The 17,449-nt window shown below is 43.6% G+C and overlaps 1 protein-coding gene across 17 annotated transcripts in view; it reads left to right on the top strand.

The window, feature by feature from the left end:
- Positions 1 to 17,449, top strand: part of LRRFIP2 (LRR binding FLII interacting protein 2) — a 194,946-nt gene that overhangs the window by 82,224 nt on the left and 95,273 nt on the right. For 4 of the 17 annotated variants that reach the window (XM_087713025.1, XM_087713024.1, XM_087713026.1 and 1 more), the window contains exons 5-7: positions 2,736 to 2,789; positions 2,894 to 2,938; positions 6,374 to 6,442. The exons of 9 other annotated variants lie outside the window; for them this stretch is intronic. In XM_087713025.1, the coding sequence (XP_087569151.1) occupies positions 2,736 to 2,789; positions 2,894 to 2,938; positions 6,374 to 6,442 (168 nt within the window). The remainder of the gene's footprint in view (positions 1 to 2,735; positions 2,790 to 2,893; positions 2,939 to 6,373; positions 6,443 to 17,449) is intronic. 4 more of the 17 variants (XM_087713035.1, XM_087713031.1, XM_087713027.1 and 1 more) reach the window with 1 other exon arrangement.

The raw sequence follows: 17,449 nt of genomic DNA, 5'->3' as shown, positions 1-17,449 counted from the left end.
TGACTGCTCCATTGACATCTTACCTGGGGTTAAGCTACCAAAACCCCAAATATATTCCATGTCACCCAGGGAGATGGAGGAAATGCGCACTTTCATTGATAAAAATTTGGAACGTGGCTTTATTGAACCTGCTCGCCCCAAAGTCACCACCCCTGTGCTTTTCCGTGAAAAGAAAGATGGCTCTCTGAGATTATGTGTTAATTTTAAAAACTTGAACGCGATATCAGCTCAGAGAGAAAGAGGCTTTCGCGGTCCGTTGGGTCCTGACCACGTGGCGCCATTTCCTGGAGGGCGCTAAGCACCCGTTTGAGGTGTGGACTGACCACAAGAATTTGGAAGCTTTGAGAACGCCGCGCCGTCTCTCCCCCAAACAAATGCGGTGGGCCCAATATTTCAACCATTTCAATTTCACACTTAAATATATCCCGGGTGGAAAGAATTTCATGGCAGATGCCTTGTCCAGACTGCCTCAATATAATTGCTCTAAACTGAGCATCATCCAGCCGCTCCTAGCGGCTCCAGTGGTCACGCGCCAACAGGCCCGCGCCAAAACAGATGTGCCTCAAGATCTCCTTTCTGACCTCAAGCTTGCACTTCCTCATGACGACTGGTTCTTGAACCATCGGGACAAGTGCACTATGAGGGATGATCTGCCATGGATCGGTGCCAAATTGTACATCCCCGCCTCCCTACGCCTGGTGGTCCTTCGTCGTGCACATGACTCCAGATTGGCGTGTCATTTTGGGTTCGTGAAAACGTTGCATCTAGTGAAGAGGCAATTCTGGTGGCCCTCTTTAAAGAAGGACATTGAACTTTATGTGGCTAGTTGCCCGGTTTGTGCGACCGCTAAACGGCCACCAGGGAAACCACAAGGGCTGCTCCAGTCTGTCGCTCGCCCGGTTGCCCCTTGGAAGGAGATTTCTATGGATTTTATTGTTGAGCTCCCCGAAAGCCAGGGGCACACTGTCATATGGGTTGTCACGGACTTGTTTTCCAAGCAAGTTCATTTCGTGCCTTGCCACAAAATTCCTTCCGCCAAGGCGCTGGCTAAACTCTTCATTTCCCACATCTACCGCTTGCATGGAGTGCCCGACCGCATCATCTCCGATCGTGGTGTCCAATTCACATCTGTTTTCTGGAAAGAATTTCTCAAACGTATTGGTTCCGCCCAGGGCCTTAGCTCCGCCTACCATCCTCAGACTAATGGCGGCTGTGAACGGACTAATTCTGTTCTTGAACAATATTTACGTTGTTTCATCAATTATCAACAGGACGATTGGGTAGACTTGTTACCACAAGCAGAGGTGGCCTACAACAACTCTGTCCATTCCAGCACGGGTTTCACCCCTTTCCGGGTCGTTTATGGTCAAGATTTTGTTCCTATCCCTGAATTGCCTCAGGACCAGCCGCAAGTTCCATCAGTCGCATACTGGAGTGAGCGTCTCAGTCGTGTTTGGCCATTGACTCTCTCCACTTTGGACGCTGCGCATCGGGCCCATAAAAAGCATGCAGATAAAAAACGCTCTCAGCCCTATGAATATCGGACTGGTGATTTGGTTTATTTGTCGACGAAGTTCCTGCACACAACGCAGAGGTCAAAGAAGTTGGGGCCCAAGTATGTGGGGCCGTTCCCCATAGTGAAAGTCATCAATCCTGTCTCTGTTCGTTTACAATTGCCCAAACACCTCAACCGTGTCCACCCAGTGTTCCACATCAACCTCATAAAGCCTGTTCGTGTTTCCCACTTGCGCCCCCCTGATGACCCTCCGCCTGCTCCTTTGCTCGTCGATGGTGAACGTCACTTTGAAGTTCGTGACATTCTTGATTCCCGCAAACGCCGTAATCGCATCCAATACCTGGTGGCTTGGAAGCATTTTCCTCCCTCCCACACGGAATGGGTTGATAAATCCCATGTTCGTGCTCCCAGACTGCTTCGGAAGTTTTATTCTGCATACCCTGACAAGCCTTAACTTTCTTTCACCCCCTCCCTTCTTCTTTTTCTGTTTTGTTGTTTGTCTGTTCGTTTGTGTTTTTTTTTCTAGGCCTGACAGCCTTTTTCCGGGGGACGGCCGGATGTCAGCTTCTGCCTTGCTACTGCTTCAGCTGTCATGAAACGGGGAGGGAGGGTTTGGTATTTGGGTGGGGTTATTCGATGTGCTGGGGGAATGTTCTAGTAGTCACTGGATGGTTGGACTACGCATGCGTGGGTGCTTCCCGCCTGGACCAACAGCCCTGACATTCCATCTTCGTGATGCCTTTTGAAGTTATCTCACACCTGACACTTGAAGGACTTATGATTGGCCTGAGGCTATGATCCCAAGGGGTGGGAAATGGACTATTCTATATATCAATTGCTTTCGCGCCTAATTAAACAGACCGCTTCGCAACTGCTCGCTAACCATTTGTAATTAGTAAAAGTACTTTTGATTTCCAACCCATGGAATCTCTTGGCCTTTCTTTCCTAATTATATAATGGAGGGATGCTGACAAATATGCTTTCCATATCATAATAAGCTCCCATTCGACCTCCATTATTTTTTTTAAATAATGCATGTTTAATTTGTAAATTTTTAAGCAATTACATTAAAATTAATATATTAAGTAGTTGTTATAATACATTCAAAAATAATTAGATAAAGTAATGTAAATTGAAGCTTGTAATGCACCTTGTATGAAAACTAGCTTCCAGCATTTTAGTAATCTCTAAAATCTCTCATTTTAAAATATTTTCTTAGGAAAATTCTGAGAAGGCTAGCCATTCATGTCGGTCCAGCCGGCAGCCATACCTGGTTTGTATTAAAGCTAGATTTATTTTAAGCATAATTTCAGTCTTTATCTGTTTTTTATTTTCCTTTTTATGAATGTTGCTTCATTATTTAATTTTTTTTATTAGGGAGCTGGTGATTTGGTATCCTCTCAAAATACTGGTAGTCACAGGGTTAGTATTTAAAATTTATTTCAGTAAAAATAATGTAGTGGTTTTTTTTACTAATATAGTTTAGACTTTGAGTTTGCTATGAGATTATTAATATATTTTGTATGCTAGTTATTATGCAACACAGAACTGAATAGAAGAATGTAATTTCTTAGAAAAATTGTTGAGAATTTTTTTAACAACTTGTGGATTGAAATACATAATGATGTTATTTCTTGGTTAAGCTAAATATCTTCTGAATTCAGGTTTTTGTCAGGATAGTAATTATCTTGCATGGTTTTAAAATCTGCATGGGTTATCTACCGTACTGAGCTGCAGTTTGAAGTAGAGTTGGAAGAAAATGCTAACTAAATATATAAGAATATATAAGGATATCAAAGAAATTAAGAGGAGAAGGAGATAAGTTAATGACATATTCTTATTTTTAATAATAAAAATATGAATTATTATAATTACACTGGGGCCATTGCACTGTAATTCACATTTTCCATTAAACGTAATGTGATATGTTTGTTGTTGACTTAGAATATTGTGTGAACTGATCACTGTGGCTTGGCAACTATCGCTTACAATTTGATATGTTTGAACCAATTACATTAGCCAACAGTCATAGGTATTCATATCATGATTTGGCTTAACATGCAAATTAGAGCTCTGTTTAAGAAGAGGTACTTTGTAAAATATATTAACATGATTAAAATGTGTGTATGTCTATAAAATATACTTTTCTGGGGCTTTGCATACACAGAGACAGGACTCATAACCTGGAATACTTTTCATTACAACTGCAAAAGTCTTCACAAGGATATATCTATGCAGAAAAGATTCTTTATTCTAACATGCTTTGCATATCACCTCTTTTAAATTCTTTGCATAGCCAAACGTACTAATGAATTTGTAATCCTTTAATAAGAAAAGGAAAACACTCTGGTCAAAAGTGCTCGCAAGAAGGGTTTTTTTACTAGGGGCTTCCCTGGACACAATGGCGAAGAACATGACGGAGCTGGAAAGGTAAGACCCGCGCCTTGCTTCTGCCACCCCTCGCTAAAGGGACAGCGGAGAAAGGAAGCAGCCAGGCTGTTGTTACCATTGGGGCAGGGTGGGAGGTGTCAGTCTGCAAGGCCCGCATCTTACCTTTCCAACTCCATCGCGTTCCTCACCATTGTGTCCAGGGAAGCCCCTGGTAAAAAAAAAAACTTCTCATGAGTTCAAACAAACTTCTTGAACTCACAAGAAGGTTTTTTTTACCAGGGGCTTCCCCTGGACACAATGGTGAGGAATGTGACAGAGCTGGAAAAGTAAGACGCATGTCTCGCGGCCCTCCCACCCTGCCCCAATGGTAACTGCTGCCTGGCCCTTCCCCGCCATCCCTTTAGTAAGAGATGGCAGACGGGGTGGGGGAAAACTGAAGTGTGTATCCTAGCAGTACTGAGACTTGTTCAACTTACGAGGTTCCCCCGTACCACTAGGATGTGCTCCTTGCTTCTCCCCCGCCCAACATCCACCCCTCACTAAAGAGATGGCGGGGAAGGTAATGGCTGCCTGGATGCTTACCTTCCCTTGCCGTCTCTTTAGTGAGGGGTGCAAGGTGGGGGGGAGAAGCGAGGCGCGCATCCTAGCAGTAGTGGAGACTGGCAGGTCCGCCATGTTCCTCATCCAGGGAAGCAACTTGTAAAAAAACCTCTGTTGCTTCCCTGAATGAAACAGCGAGGAACACAATGGAGCTGCCAGTCTCCACTACCGCTAGAATGCGCGCCTCGCTTCTCCCCCCTATCTTCCACCCCTTGCTAAAGAGATGGCAGGGAAGGTAAGCAGCCAGGCAGCCGTTACCATTGGGGGTAGTGGCAAGTGTTCTTTTTGCGCAGAAGGGGACGTGAGGCCCCTTGCTGGCTGGTCACTTTTTGCAGTGGGCCCTTTTTGTGCTGTAGGTAATGGGGCGCGAGGCCCCTTGCTGGCTGGCTGCTTTTTGTGATTGGTCCTTTTTTGCGCTGTAGGGAATGGGGGCGCGAGGCCCCTTGCTGGCTGGCTGCTTTTTGTGGTGGGTACTCTTTTTGCCTGCCCATCAGCTGTACCGGTAGGTATGGTAAGTGAGTGTGTTGTGTGTGGGGCATGTCCCCGCCCCTGCAGCCTCGGCTCCTCATCTCGGTTGCGCATGTGTTTAAGTAGTTTGGAGGGGGGCTTATTTTAAGGGGGGAGTTATTTTAGCACATGCCAGAGAAAAGCCTGATTGGGCTTATTATCAGGACATGTTTTATTTTCGGGGAAACGTGGTAGTTGTAGCTTTCAAAAAAAAACACACTGGAAACATTAAGATGTATAGAATTTGATTATCTGTATTCACATGTGGCCCTTAAACTCTCAGGTACATGCTTTTAAAACAAAAAACAAATGTATTAATCAATTAAATCATTTCATAATTTCCAGCTAAAGAGATAAGGAGCTGCACATGTCCTTTACGTTTACTCAGAAAATCAAGAGATTATTCTTAAATAGTTTCCTTTCATCCCACCTGGCATTTCGCTTCTCTGGGCAGTCAGCTGGTTCAAGTCCAGGCCACATTGTAAATTTTCGAAATTTGTACAATAGAGAATCCAACAGCAGCTCTTGCTGTTGTCCTTAGCTTTCCCTCTGTCATCAGCTTCTGTCCATTACTGCAGCCACCCCTTCATCCGGGGATTTTATGTTAGCAGAACTTAACTCTGAAAATAATCTTTCTCTGCTGATGTCAGCATTGATTTCATTCAGTAATCAGGAAAGAAACCACTCGACTCCATTTGAATTGAAATCAAGTGTACTTTTACTAATTATAAATGAACAGTTGCAAAGCAAAGCTGAGTCTGGTTAATTAGGCGCGAAAGCGGATAATATCAAGCACAATCCAATCCCCTCTTCTTGGCACCCCCGTTCATAGTCCAATTATAATGCACCCAACTGTCAGGTGGGAGATAACTTCAAAAATCCTCATCAGGATGGAATGTTAGACAGGGCTTTGGCGGGAAACTCCCTTCTTCCACATGCGCAGTAAGGTGATCAGAACAGCGTCTAGAAACTTCCTCCAGCACATAATGATTCCCCCCCCTTCCCGTTTCAATGACAGCCGAAGCAGCAGCAAAGCAGAGGCTGACAGCTGATGAACTTTATTTTCAAGGAGCTAGGTATTTTTCTTTCACCACATAAACATTGAAGTAAACATTAATCTTATAATATTAATTTGTTTAAACTTCCAAAGAAAATATTAGTGTAGAAATGCATTATGTTGGTGAATAAAATGAGAATTAAAATGATGAGAATTGAAATCATGAGCATAATGCTGTAGATTAATATAAAACTGCTAAAAGATTGCTTAGAACTACAAGGAATAAAATTTACCAAAACCATTTTGTTCTGTAATGATATCAATTTTTGAGGTTCATAATTTTTCATAACTTTGTTCTTAAGAGGCTTTCCTTGGATGTCAGTGGGTCCCACAGGAATAGACCAAGTAACTCCAGGAAAAGAGATCTATTGGTTTGTATTCCAGATCAGCATGATATGATTTGGTCATATAACACTTTGTTATGAACTACTAATAATCATAATTTAATAAAATTTTCATTGTGTGAACTGTGCGCATATGAGAGAGATTAAAAAACAATTTAAAATTATTGACTTTAAAACCAGTGCTTATTGCATGAGATACAGAGGTATTGATTAATCTAACTAACTAAATCAGTAAAAAAGTGAGATGAAAATAGATATGGATTAAACTTTTGCTCATATACAATGTTGTCTTTGAAATATTAGTGTCCATAAAATATCTGTAAAGTTTAATTGTGTGCATATAATGTAAACTCTACATATGAAAAAAGTATTTTATCTCTTTATCTACTTTGACTATTTCTAATGACTTGTAGATGATATCTCCTTCCTCAATCCTCCCTGCACTTGTGTGCATGTCCATGTGCAAACACGCACATACTGAGACATGCATCCCATACATTCTATTCTGCCCCTGCTACCCTTGTACAAATGCAAGCGCTCTGCATCCTCTTTCCCTGCCTTCCTGCAGCCACATACATGCATATGCCCTATGCCCTTATTCCCATCCCTCCAAGCATGCACACATAAAGACACACAGAGACACACACATTCAGTCTATGCCCTCTTTTCCAGCCTTCCTGCACTCCATACACACATTCAACCATCAATACCTTCCTTCTGAACACATACACAGGCATGCACCATGGTTCCTCTTTTCCATGCTTCCCTGTAATCACATGCACACATCCTTCATACTCTTTTCCGATCTTCTTGGGTTGGCACACACAGGGATGCAACCCACACTCTCTTTCTGTCCTTCCCAGCACTCATACTTAGTACTCCCCTTCCAGGCCTTTCTGTGCTTGCATGAACTCCACACATTGCATTCCCTCACACCATCACCACTTGCCTGGTCTCTCGCCTTCCTGTAGCATTTTTGCACTTTTTCCTTGGGAGTTCTTCTGTTCCTTGCTTATCTGTAATTTAAGTTACAATATCACATCACAATGAACAGAAAAATTAAATTTCTAAATATTAGGTTTAGGTTTAGGTTTCGTTTTATTTATATGCCGCCCTATTCCCAGCGGGACTCAGGGCGGCGCACAAACCCAAGGGGGGAAAGGGAAACACAAAAACTACAAATACAAGCATTTAAAAATAACCAACAGCCACACAAATCGAGAGGGGAAGGGAACTCATCAACCCCAGGCCTGCCGACACAGCCAGGTTTTAACGGCTTTTCGGAAGGCCTGGAGAGAGGTGAGGGTCCGAATCTCTGCGGGGAGTTCGTTCCAAAGGGCCGGAGCTGCCACAGAGAAGGCCCTCCCCCGGGTGGTAGCCAGATGGCATTGGCTGGTAGACTGAACCCGGAGGAGGTCAGCCCTGTGTGATCTAATGGGTCTTTGGGAGGTAATTGGCAGCAGGCCATATTTCAGAGTCATTCAGTCAGAATTGTTTCTTCAAAGTAGATCACCATTTTAGTTCATAAATCTGTATCAAAGGAATGATTTAATCAAGCTTTGTCATATTGAGACAAAATTCAGATCTTCAGAGCCCTAGAAAATCACCCAACAGCTTTGTTCAGTTTTTAAAATCTTGATGTTAGCACTGCTTTCATCTGTGTTTGCTCTTCTATACGAATACATAAGTATGTAACTCTTAAACAATTTCTTCTGTTTTACAACACCTTGGCAAGACATTTGGTATTTATGGAAGTAAAAGAATGATGCAAATTTTTTGTACATCAGAAATCACAAGTGTACTAGAAAACCTATCTTGATGAGATAGGTTTGACAGACTTCTAGCTAAACTTACACATATTTTCTTACTTCTGATATATCTTCCCTTCTTTGATGAGGATACAGTTTTTTGTTGTGAGAAATTATAAAGTTCTGACTAGAATAGTTGTATTTCTGGATCAACTACCTTACATTGTACATCCAAGATGAAATTGTGGATGTGTATTTTAATAGAATTCATTGCCAAATATAATGTGGGTTGGCAGGTTTTTCTGCATATCCATTCCTTCATTCATTCATTCAATATTGCTACCAATTAATATTGTTGCCCATGGCAACTCAAGGCGGTTTACAGAATATAAAACCACATTTAAAACAATACAAACTAACAAAAAGAATCAAATAAATTAATATAATGTAATAGTATATTTTACACAGTATAACAAATATACAAAATTACAAATTACCCCCCCCCCCCCACCTCTCATCCCCTGCCCCGGCGACAGTAGATCCCACTCTGGATTCCACAGACCTGCTGGCAGAACCAGGTCTTCAGCACCTTCTGGAAGAGTATTAGAGTGGGGACCATTCTAATTTCTTGGGGGAATGATGTTCCAGAGAGAGAGGGAGCCACCATGGAGAAGGTGTATCTCCCTCGGGGATGGGACCCACAACATTCCCTGCTTCCCACTCTGATGGGTCAGAGAATAGGATGGTTTGACCGGCAAGTGACCACCCCTCAGATAACCTGATCCCAAGCCATATGTTTTGTGCATATCTTCAAAGCCAATTGTACCAAGATTTTTCTATGTATCATGAGTTATCTTGATAAGCATCTATAACTTCTGCAAACTTGCAACGTTCAATGTTACTACTAAATGTTTGTTAGTATATTATTGTTGTTGTTGTTGTTGTTGTTGTTATTATTATTATTATTATTATTATTATTATTATTATTATTATTATTATACAATTGTATCACAGCGGCCAGTTGTTTCGCCGGATTTGGCATTGGTTACTAGTCGGGCCCCACCCAGAGGCCTAGGACGTCGTAACGTATTTTCGTAATATGTGTGCAGATCCAAGCAGTGTGGCTTTTTGCATTTGACTGATGGTGATTTTGTCAATTTTTAACTGTTTTAAATGTAATTCCAGTGCTTTTGGTATAGCACCCAGTGTGCCAATTACCACTGGAATTATCACTGCTGGTTTGTGCCATAGTCGTTGAATTTCGATTTTTAAGTCCTGGTATCTTGCGATTTTTTCATGTTCCTTCTCGGTGACCCTGCTATCACCTGGTATTGCGATGCCTATGATTGTGACCTTATTTTTCTCAACCAGTGTGATGTCTGGTGTATTATGCGCCAGTATTTTGTCTGTTTGTATACGGAAATCCCACAAGATCTTGACCATCTGATTTTCGGTGACTTTTTCAGGCTGATGTTCCCACCAGTTTGTTGCTGTTTTAATATTATAATTTTTGCACAAATTCCAATGGATCATTTGTGCTACTGAATTGTACCGCAATTTATAATCAGTCTGCACAATTTTTTTACAGCAGCTGAGTATGTGATCAACAGTTTCATCAGCTTCTTTGCAAAGTCTGCATTTGGCATCATCAGAGGATTTTTCGATTTTGGCCTTAATGGCATTTGTGCGGATAGCTTGTTCTTGCGCAGCCAGGATTAGTGACTCTGTTTCTTTCTTTAATGTACCTGTTGTTAACCATAACCAAGTTTGTTCACTGTCCACTTTATCTTTTATTTTTTCCAGAAATTGGCCATGCAGTGCTTTGTTCTGCCAACTCTCCATTCTTGATTTTATCACATCTTTTCTGTATTCTTGTTTATTATTATTATTATTATTATTATTATTATTATTATTATTATTATTATTATTGTTGTTGTACAATTGTATCACAGCGGCCAGTTGTTTCGCCGGATTTGGCATTGGTTACTAGTCGGGCCCCACCCGACTATTATTATTATTATTATTATTATTATTATTATTATTATTATTATTATTATTATTATTATTATTATTATTGTGTTGCCCAAAGGAAAAAAATACAATGATTCATTAAGTTAATTAATTTGATTTGATCTTAATTAATTTTGCTTATTCTTTTTTTTTTCAGATGGCCATGTTATAATTTAAAATTCTTTATATGGCTAACACTTATGTTGATAATTATTTATGTGGATGATAGTTACAAAATTATTGTAACTTTTATAATTTTTACAGAGCCATATTTACAATGATTCTTATGGTGGGAAGAAGTCTTCTAGCTCTCGTAAAGATCTGTTGGTTAGTGTTCTTAATTGGGATTTGTTACAACACCTCTTAATATTTTTTACATAATGTATTCTATGTGTGCTTTATTATTTTTAACTTACCTCAGTAAAGGATACAATTAACTTAAAACCCGGGAATAATCTGTAAGTCATTATATAAGTTAGAGCTGTGTGGTGATTTTGGAACCAAAGAGGAAGAGTTGAGTCAATGCAAATAGGGCACCTATAGTGACTATATAGAACTTATAGAAGTTATTAATATGTATGATGCTAATGAGATGCTGAATCCTGACCTAAAGGCTTTTGGAAGCCAGGCAGTTCCTATAAAACCAGTGTAAACTTAGTGTTTTTCTTTTTCTCTAAAACCCATATTTGGTTGTAGCTACAACTTTAATTGAATTGAAAGATAAATGAATTGTACTAGATAGATGGGAAGTTCCAGGATGTAAATGATTGGTAATAACTATTTAACCAGTCCAAGTGTGTGAAGCATATAGAGTCTACAAGGTAAACCTATCTAGAGCTCCAAATCCTCTTTTGAGAAAGATGAAAATAGCAAAACTTTCAAGCTATGTGCTACCTCAGATGAAATATGATTCTATCCTAGTTCTCAAGTTGGAAACCATATAGCCACAGGTTTTCTGGTTATTAATTCTCCAACTCATTAATGTCTGGTCTTATTTTTAGTACTAGTTGTTATTTTATTTATTATGTGCTTGTCTACTTTAGTCTATAATTTTAGTTTTAATGTTAAGAACTTACATAGAATTTAGTACTAACATAATAGCAATAGCACTTATATACTGCTTCACAGTGCTTTACAGCTTCTCTAAGCGGTTTACAGAGTCAGCATATTTCCCTCAACAATCTGGATGCTCATTTTACCAACCTTGGAAGGATGGAAGTCTGAATCAACCTTGAGCCACTCAGGATCAAACTCTTGGAGTGAACAGTGAGTTAGTCTGCAGGACTACATTCTAACTGCTGGGCACCATGGCTCTTTTAATAATTAGCAAACCTAACTTTTAGTTCTCCATGGTATCGACAGGAGAGTTCAGGATGGTTATTCCAGCCTGCTAGCTCATTGAATGAATTGAAATTCTGAAGACATGCCTCCTTGGCAACGGTCCCCAATCTTTCAATTCAGTCTCAGCTCGCAAGACTGGTTTCCTGAGCTCTCAGCTCAGGTTTTAAAAGATTGTTGGATTGTGGTATAAATTAGTTTGACATCAATATAAGAGAACGACAGTGCATTATGCTGTGAGTTAATGCCGTAGGTGCCATTGCGGGACTCTTTAACACTAGATTTAGCGCTTTCCGCATTCTCCCCTTTGAGCTACATTTTTTTTTGCCTCAGGGAAGTTTAACGGACATTGAGGTTGCTCTTAGTTGCTCAGGAAAGACCACACTGATTAAAAGCATAGTGTGGTCTTTTTGTGTGTGGTGTGGCTGCAGTCGGAGGATTAGTAGCAGATTTCTGTGAATTGTAGTTTGCTTTTTGCTAATCTGGAAAGTGGGGTGCTAAGTATTCCACGACCAATGGCTTTTCCCGCTTCAAACATGCCAAAGTATCAGTATCAGAATGCCTCAGTATCAGACTTACAGCGGTGACCATTTTGTATACTCTGGTGGCGATTTTATGCCCTCTGGCTGATATTTCACCTCATCGGCTGCCCAAAACATTTTATTGCTATTGGCACCGTGATATTTTGGCCTTTGTATTCACCATGGGGGAATGGGTCATTTAGGCCTACCCCGCAGGCTTGTCGTCGGTTCACAGGGTTCAGGTCAGCTAGGCCTACCTTGTCTATTGCACTGCCTCAATACGATTGAAGTTATTAGATCGGCCTCAACTTGGCAGCAGGCTGATCTTCATTGGGATGATTCTAACGGCCTAAAACTTTTTGGGAGAATGCTCATCATCAACTGCAGATTGCTTTGATCATTGAATGGTTGGTGCTACGATGGCTGAAAACTATGGCTGCTTGGGCCGAGCCCGGACTGATTCTTCATCGCAAGGGTCTGAGTGTCATGTCAAAGGGCTTAGCTAGCCTTGATCTGTTAGTCTGGCAGCAGCAGCCAAAATTGAGGCCAAGGCTAGGGCTCAGAAGAAGGCTTCTAGAGCCAAGGCAGCCAGTCAGAGCAAAAAAGCCTTAGAGTAATTGCGAAGGTCAGTAAACAATCGGTTAGTTCTAAAGGTACTAAAACGAAGCCATCAGAGGCTTCTCTGTTAGGGGTTGGTATGGACAAGTTTGGTCCTTCCAAACAAATAGGATCACGCCCTCCACTTAGGATTTGGTCACCGGAGACTCTTAGTGAGCAAGGGGAGAATGTAGATCTGACTATACCATCTGATCCTTCTACTTCTCGAGATTGTTTAAGACCATCTCAGCCCACAGGCCTTTCAACTGAGGCGGAGACCTCAGTGGACATGGAGGAGCTGGAGATGCCTGCCTATTTCAGGAAGTAGATCTTCCAGGCAACTAGGCAGGAGATGGATGTATTCCAAAAATTCAGGCGCCTCAGCCTTACAGTACAACTATATAATTGGAGATGGGGGATCCTGGGGGGGATCCCAGATATGATCAGGGGACTTGGAGTGAACCATCATCTCCTGGGCCTTCGGCTAGAAGTCCATCTCCCTTATCTGAGGGAGAAATCCCAAGTAAGGGTGAATTTCCTTAAGGAGAAAGTGAACAACCAGCTTGCCAAATTTTAAAGACCTATTTAATCCGTCTCTTTTTAAGTTCCTGCTTTCAAACGCAAAAACAATGGCCCGCCTAGAAAAGGACTCAACTGCTCCGGATTCTGCCCAAGGGTCAGTGGCAGAGGACAACTTCCTTTTCATGGAAAAGACGACAGTTGCAAACATTCCTGGGATGTTACTGGATGCAATTAAGAGGCAATGGACTGCTCTGCTCTTTCTAGGCCAACTAATTATGAAAACTCTCTATATGCAGTTGACTGACCTTTTGACTCTAGTGCAGGTTCCCAAGGTGGATGCGCCGGTGGCCGCATTGATTTCTACCTCAGTGCTGCCATCCGATGCTGAGGACGCCTTGAAGGCTGAGGACAGATAGGAGGAGAGGGTTCTGCACAGAGTCCATCAGGCTGATTCCTGGGCCATCAGAGCTATGACAGCTGCTTCCTTTTTTACCAGGGCATCCTTGGGTTGGCTCTAGCAACTGCAAGGTAGGATTCCAGCAGATGATCTCTGTGCACATCAGAACATCTCAAAGATCATGACTGCAGCTTAGTTCACTGCTGATGTGCCACTGAATTCAGTTAAGTTTGCGGTTCGAGATATGGCTGCGAATGTTACGGCTCGTCATATGATCTGGTTGCAGCATTGGTGCATGGATGCTAAGCATAAGTGGAAGTTGGATTCTCCTTTTCTGGGGGAAAAACAGCTTTTTGGGGATTCCTTGTCACCTTTCCTTGTTGAGACTAAGGACAAGAGGAAAGTGCTGCCTACACATGGCAGAAGGTTGGAATTTTGTCCTTCACTGTATTTTAGATGGCAGCCCTTTTGTCAGGGCAAGGAGGGGTCTAATTTTACCCGCCAACAGTGGCCAACAGGAGCTCCAATTATAAACATGATAGATACCAATCAGATAGATCTGGATATTGGACTGGGGCCAGAAGTAGACAGCAAGCTCAGGACAGCAACCATTTCGTGGTGTTTAACTGTTTAACTGTTTATTAAATTTATAGGCCGCGCAATCCTGGAGGACTCTGGGCGGCTTACAGAAACAGAAATTAAGAGAAATTAAAAACAGATAAAACACGACAAATTTAAAAAGACACAACATGCACCCAATCTAAGCGGGGCTGGACCTCAATCCAGAGGTCAACAGCCCCAGGCCTGCTGGAATAGCCAGGTCTTAATAGCTTTTCGGAAGGCCATGAGAGTGGGTAGGGTCCGGATCTCTGGGGGTAGCTCATTCCATAGGCCGGAGCAGTAACAGAGAAGGCCTTACTCCAAGGCGTCGCCAGCCAGCATTGTCCAGCTGATGGCACCTGGAGAAGGTCCATCCTGTGGGATCTTATCGGTCTTAGGGAGGTGTGTGGCAGAAGATGGTCTCGAAGATATCCGGGTCCTTAGCCATGTAGGGCTTTAAAGGTGATAACCAGCACCTTGAATCATGCTCAGAGACCAATAGGAAGCCAGTGCAGCTCGCGGAGGATAGGTGTAATGTGGGTGTACCTAGGTACACTCAGTATCGCTCGCGCGGCTGCATTTGGACTAATTGTAGTCTCCGAACACTTTTCAAGGGCAGCCCCATGTAGAGCGCATTACAGTAATCCAGTCTTGAGGTGATCAGGGCGTGAGTGACTGTTTTCAGTGCCTCCCGGTCCAAATAGGGCCACAACTGGTGAACCAGGCGAATCTGGGCAAAGGCCCCTTGGTCACAGCCGACAGATGATGTTCCAACGTCAGCTGCGGATCCAGGAGGACCCCCAAGTTGCGGACTCTCTCTGAGGGGAGCAAATTTTCTCCTCCCAGGTTAAGGGACGGACTAGCTGGGCTGTCCTTAGGAGGCAACATCCACAGCCACTCAGTCTTGTCAGGATTGAGTGCAAGTTTGTTCACTCCCATCCAGACCCTAACAGCTTCCAGGCACTGGCACATCACTTCCACCGCTACGCTGAGTTGGCACGGGGTGGACAAATACGTGTATCGTCCGCATACTGATGGTATTTAATCCCGTGCCGGCGAATGATCTCATTCAGTGGCTTCTTATAGATATTAAATAGGAGGGAGGGACAGGACCGACCCCTGCGGTACCCCATAATTAAGGGGCCTAGGAGTCGACCTCTGCCTTCCAACCAACAGTGACCTATCGGAGAGGTAGGAGGATAACCACCGTAAAACGGTGCCTCCTACTCCCACCTCTTCCAGCCGTCGCAGAAGGATACCATGGTCGATGGTATCGAAGGCCGCTGAGAGGTCAAGGAGCACTAGGATAGGAATGTCCTCTATCCCTGGCCCGCCAGAGACCATCAGTCAGTGTGACCAAAGCGGTTTCAGTGCTGTAACCAGGCCTGAAACCAGACTAAAAAGGGTCTAGATAATCTGCTTCATCCAAGGTCCGTCGGAGTTGGAGGGCCACTACCTTCTCAACAACCTTCCCTAAAAAAGGGAGGTTGGAGACTGGACGATAGTTTTTAAGAATAACTGGATCCAGAGAAGGCTTCTTGAGGAGGGGTATCACCACTGCCTCCTTCAGAGGTTGTGGAAAAGAACCCTCCCATAACGAAGCGTTCGTAATTCTCTGAAGCCAGCCTCGCGTCATCTCCCTGCTGGTTGAAACCAGCCAGGAGGGACACGGATCCAGTAAACAGGTAGAGGCACTCATCGCTCCCATGGCCTTGTCACTTCATCAGGGGTGACAAGCTGGAACTCATTCCAGGAAATCTGAGCAAAACCCTCCCCCGGCATCTCCGCTGGTTCTGTCCAAGTGGAGTCAAGATCTGTCAGAATCTGAGCGATTTTGTCCAACAGAAACTGGGCAAACTCCTCAGCCCGTCCCTGTAAGGCATCCCCCGCTTCCCCCCCTTTCAGGAGGGAGCGTGTTATCCTAAACAGGGCGGCTGGGCGAGATTCTGCAGACGCAATAAGAGTGGAAAAATGCACACATTTTGCCGCCCGTATCGTCACTAAATAAGTCCTAGTGAAGGCTCTTAGTAGTGTTCGGTTGGATTTGGAGTTGCTAGCCCTCCAGCGTCACTCTAGGCGTCTCTTTTGGTGCTTCATCTCCCGGAGTTCCTCGGTGAACCAAGGTGCCCTCCTGGATCCACTGCTGCGGAGAGGCCACAAAGGCACAATCCAATCTAGTGCCTCGGTTGCCGCTGTATTCCATGCGGCGACCAAGGACTCCGTCAGATTGTGGGCGAGAGAGTCAGGTATCTCCCCAAGCTCCTTCTGAAATCCCAACGGGTCCATCAGGTGCCTGGGGCAGAACCACTTAATCGGTTCTACCTCCCTGCAGTGAGGAGTAGCTTCCGAAAATCAAGCCTCAACAGGAAGTGATCTGACTATGACAAGGGCGAGATCTCTATACCCCTTAACTCAAAATCACGTCTCCACTGCCCCGAGAGAAACACTAGGTCGAGCGTGTGTCCCGCTCTGTGAGTTGGACCCTGAATTACCTGGGTCAAGTCCATGGTTGTCATGGAAGCCATGAACTCCTGGGCCCCGTCAGAGCGTTCGCCTAGGGACGGCAGGTTGAAGTCCCCCAGTACTATCAGTCTGGGGAACTCAACCGCCAACCTGGCTACTGACTCCAGGAGCGCAAGCAGGGCTGTTGTGACGCACTGGGAGGTAGGTACGTCAAAAGCAAGCCCACTTGAACCCCTAGGTCCGACTTCAAGAGAAGGGACTCACACCCTACAGTTTCTGGAGCAAGGATCCTGCGAGGAACTAATGATCCTTGGATAATAATGCCCTATTGCCGTCAGAAATGACTTGGAAGCATCACTGCCGATAGGGGTTGGCTGGCATTCTTCTTTGGGGGGAGATCATGACTGTTACCTGGGTACTGGAGACAGTGACATCAGGGATATCCCTGGAATTTTGTTCCCCTCCTCCGAGGTTCTTTCTCCGCTCCCATGTCCAGAGCGAAGAGGTCTTATGGAAGTGATAATCCAACATTTGTTGGACATTTGGGCCATACAGCCACTTCCATGGGAACAGCGGGGACAGGGATTCTATTCAATGCTGTTTGTAATCCCAAAGGCTTTGGGGTGTGTGTGTGAAGGGCAGTTCTCAATCTATGGGTCTCAACAGGCATCTGGTTTACAGAAAGTTCAAGATGCATTCCCTTCAGTCTATTCTGGCAGGAATCCGGCACAGGGATCTTTTGACTTCAGTGGACTTGATGGAAGTTTACCTCCATATCCCTATCCATCCAAATTACAGATAGTACCTGAGATTCTGTTACAACAAGAGGCATTTCCAA

Source organism: Thamnophis sirtalis, unplaced genomic scaffold (genome assembly GCF_051295495.1).
Source record: "Thamnophis sirtalis isolate CommonGarterSnake01/CBP01778 unplaced genomic scaffold, rThaSir2_p1.2 scaffold_4, whole genome shotgun sequence".
Taxonomy (NCBI): Eukaryota; Metazoa; Chordata; class Lepidosauria; order Squamata; family Natricidae; genus Thamnophis; species Thamnophis sirtalis.
This window is presented reverse-complemented; position numbering and strand designations above follow the sequence as displayed.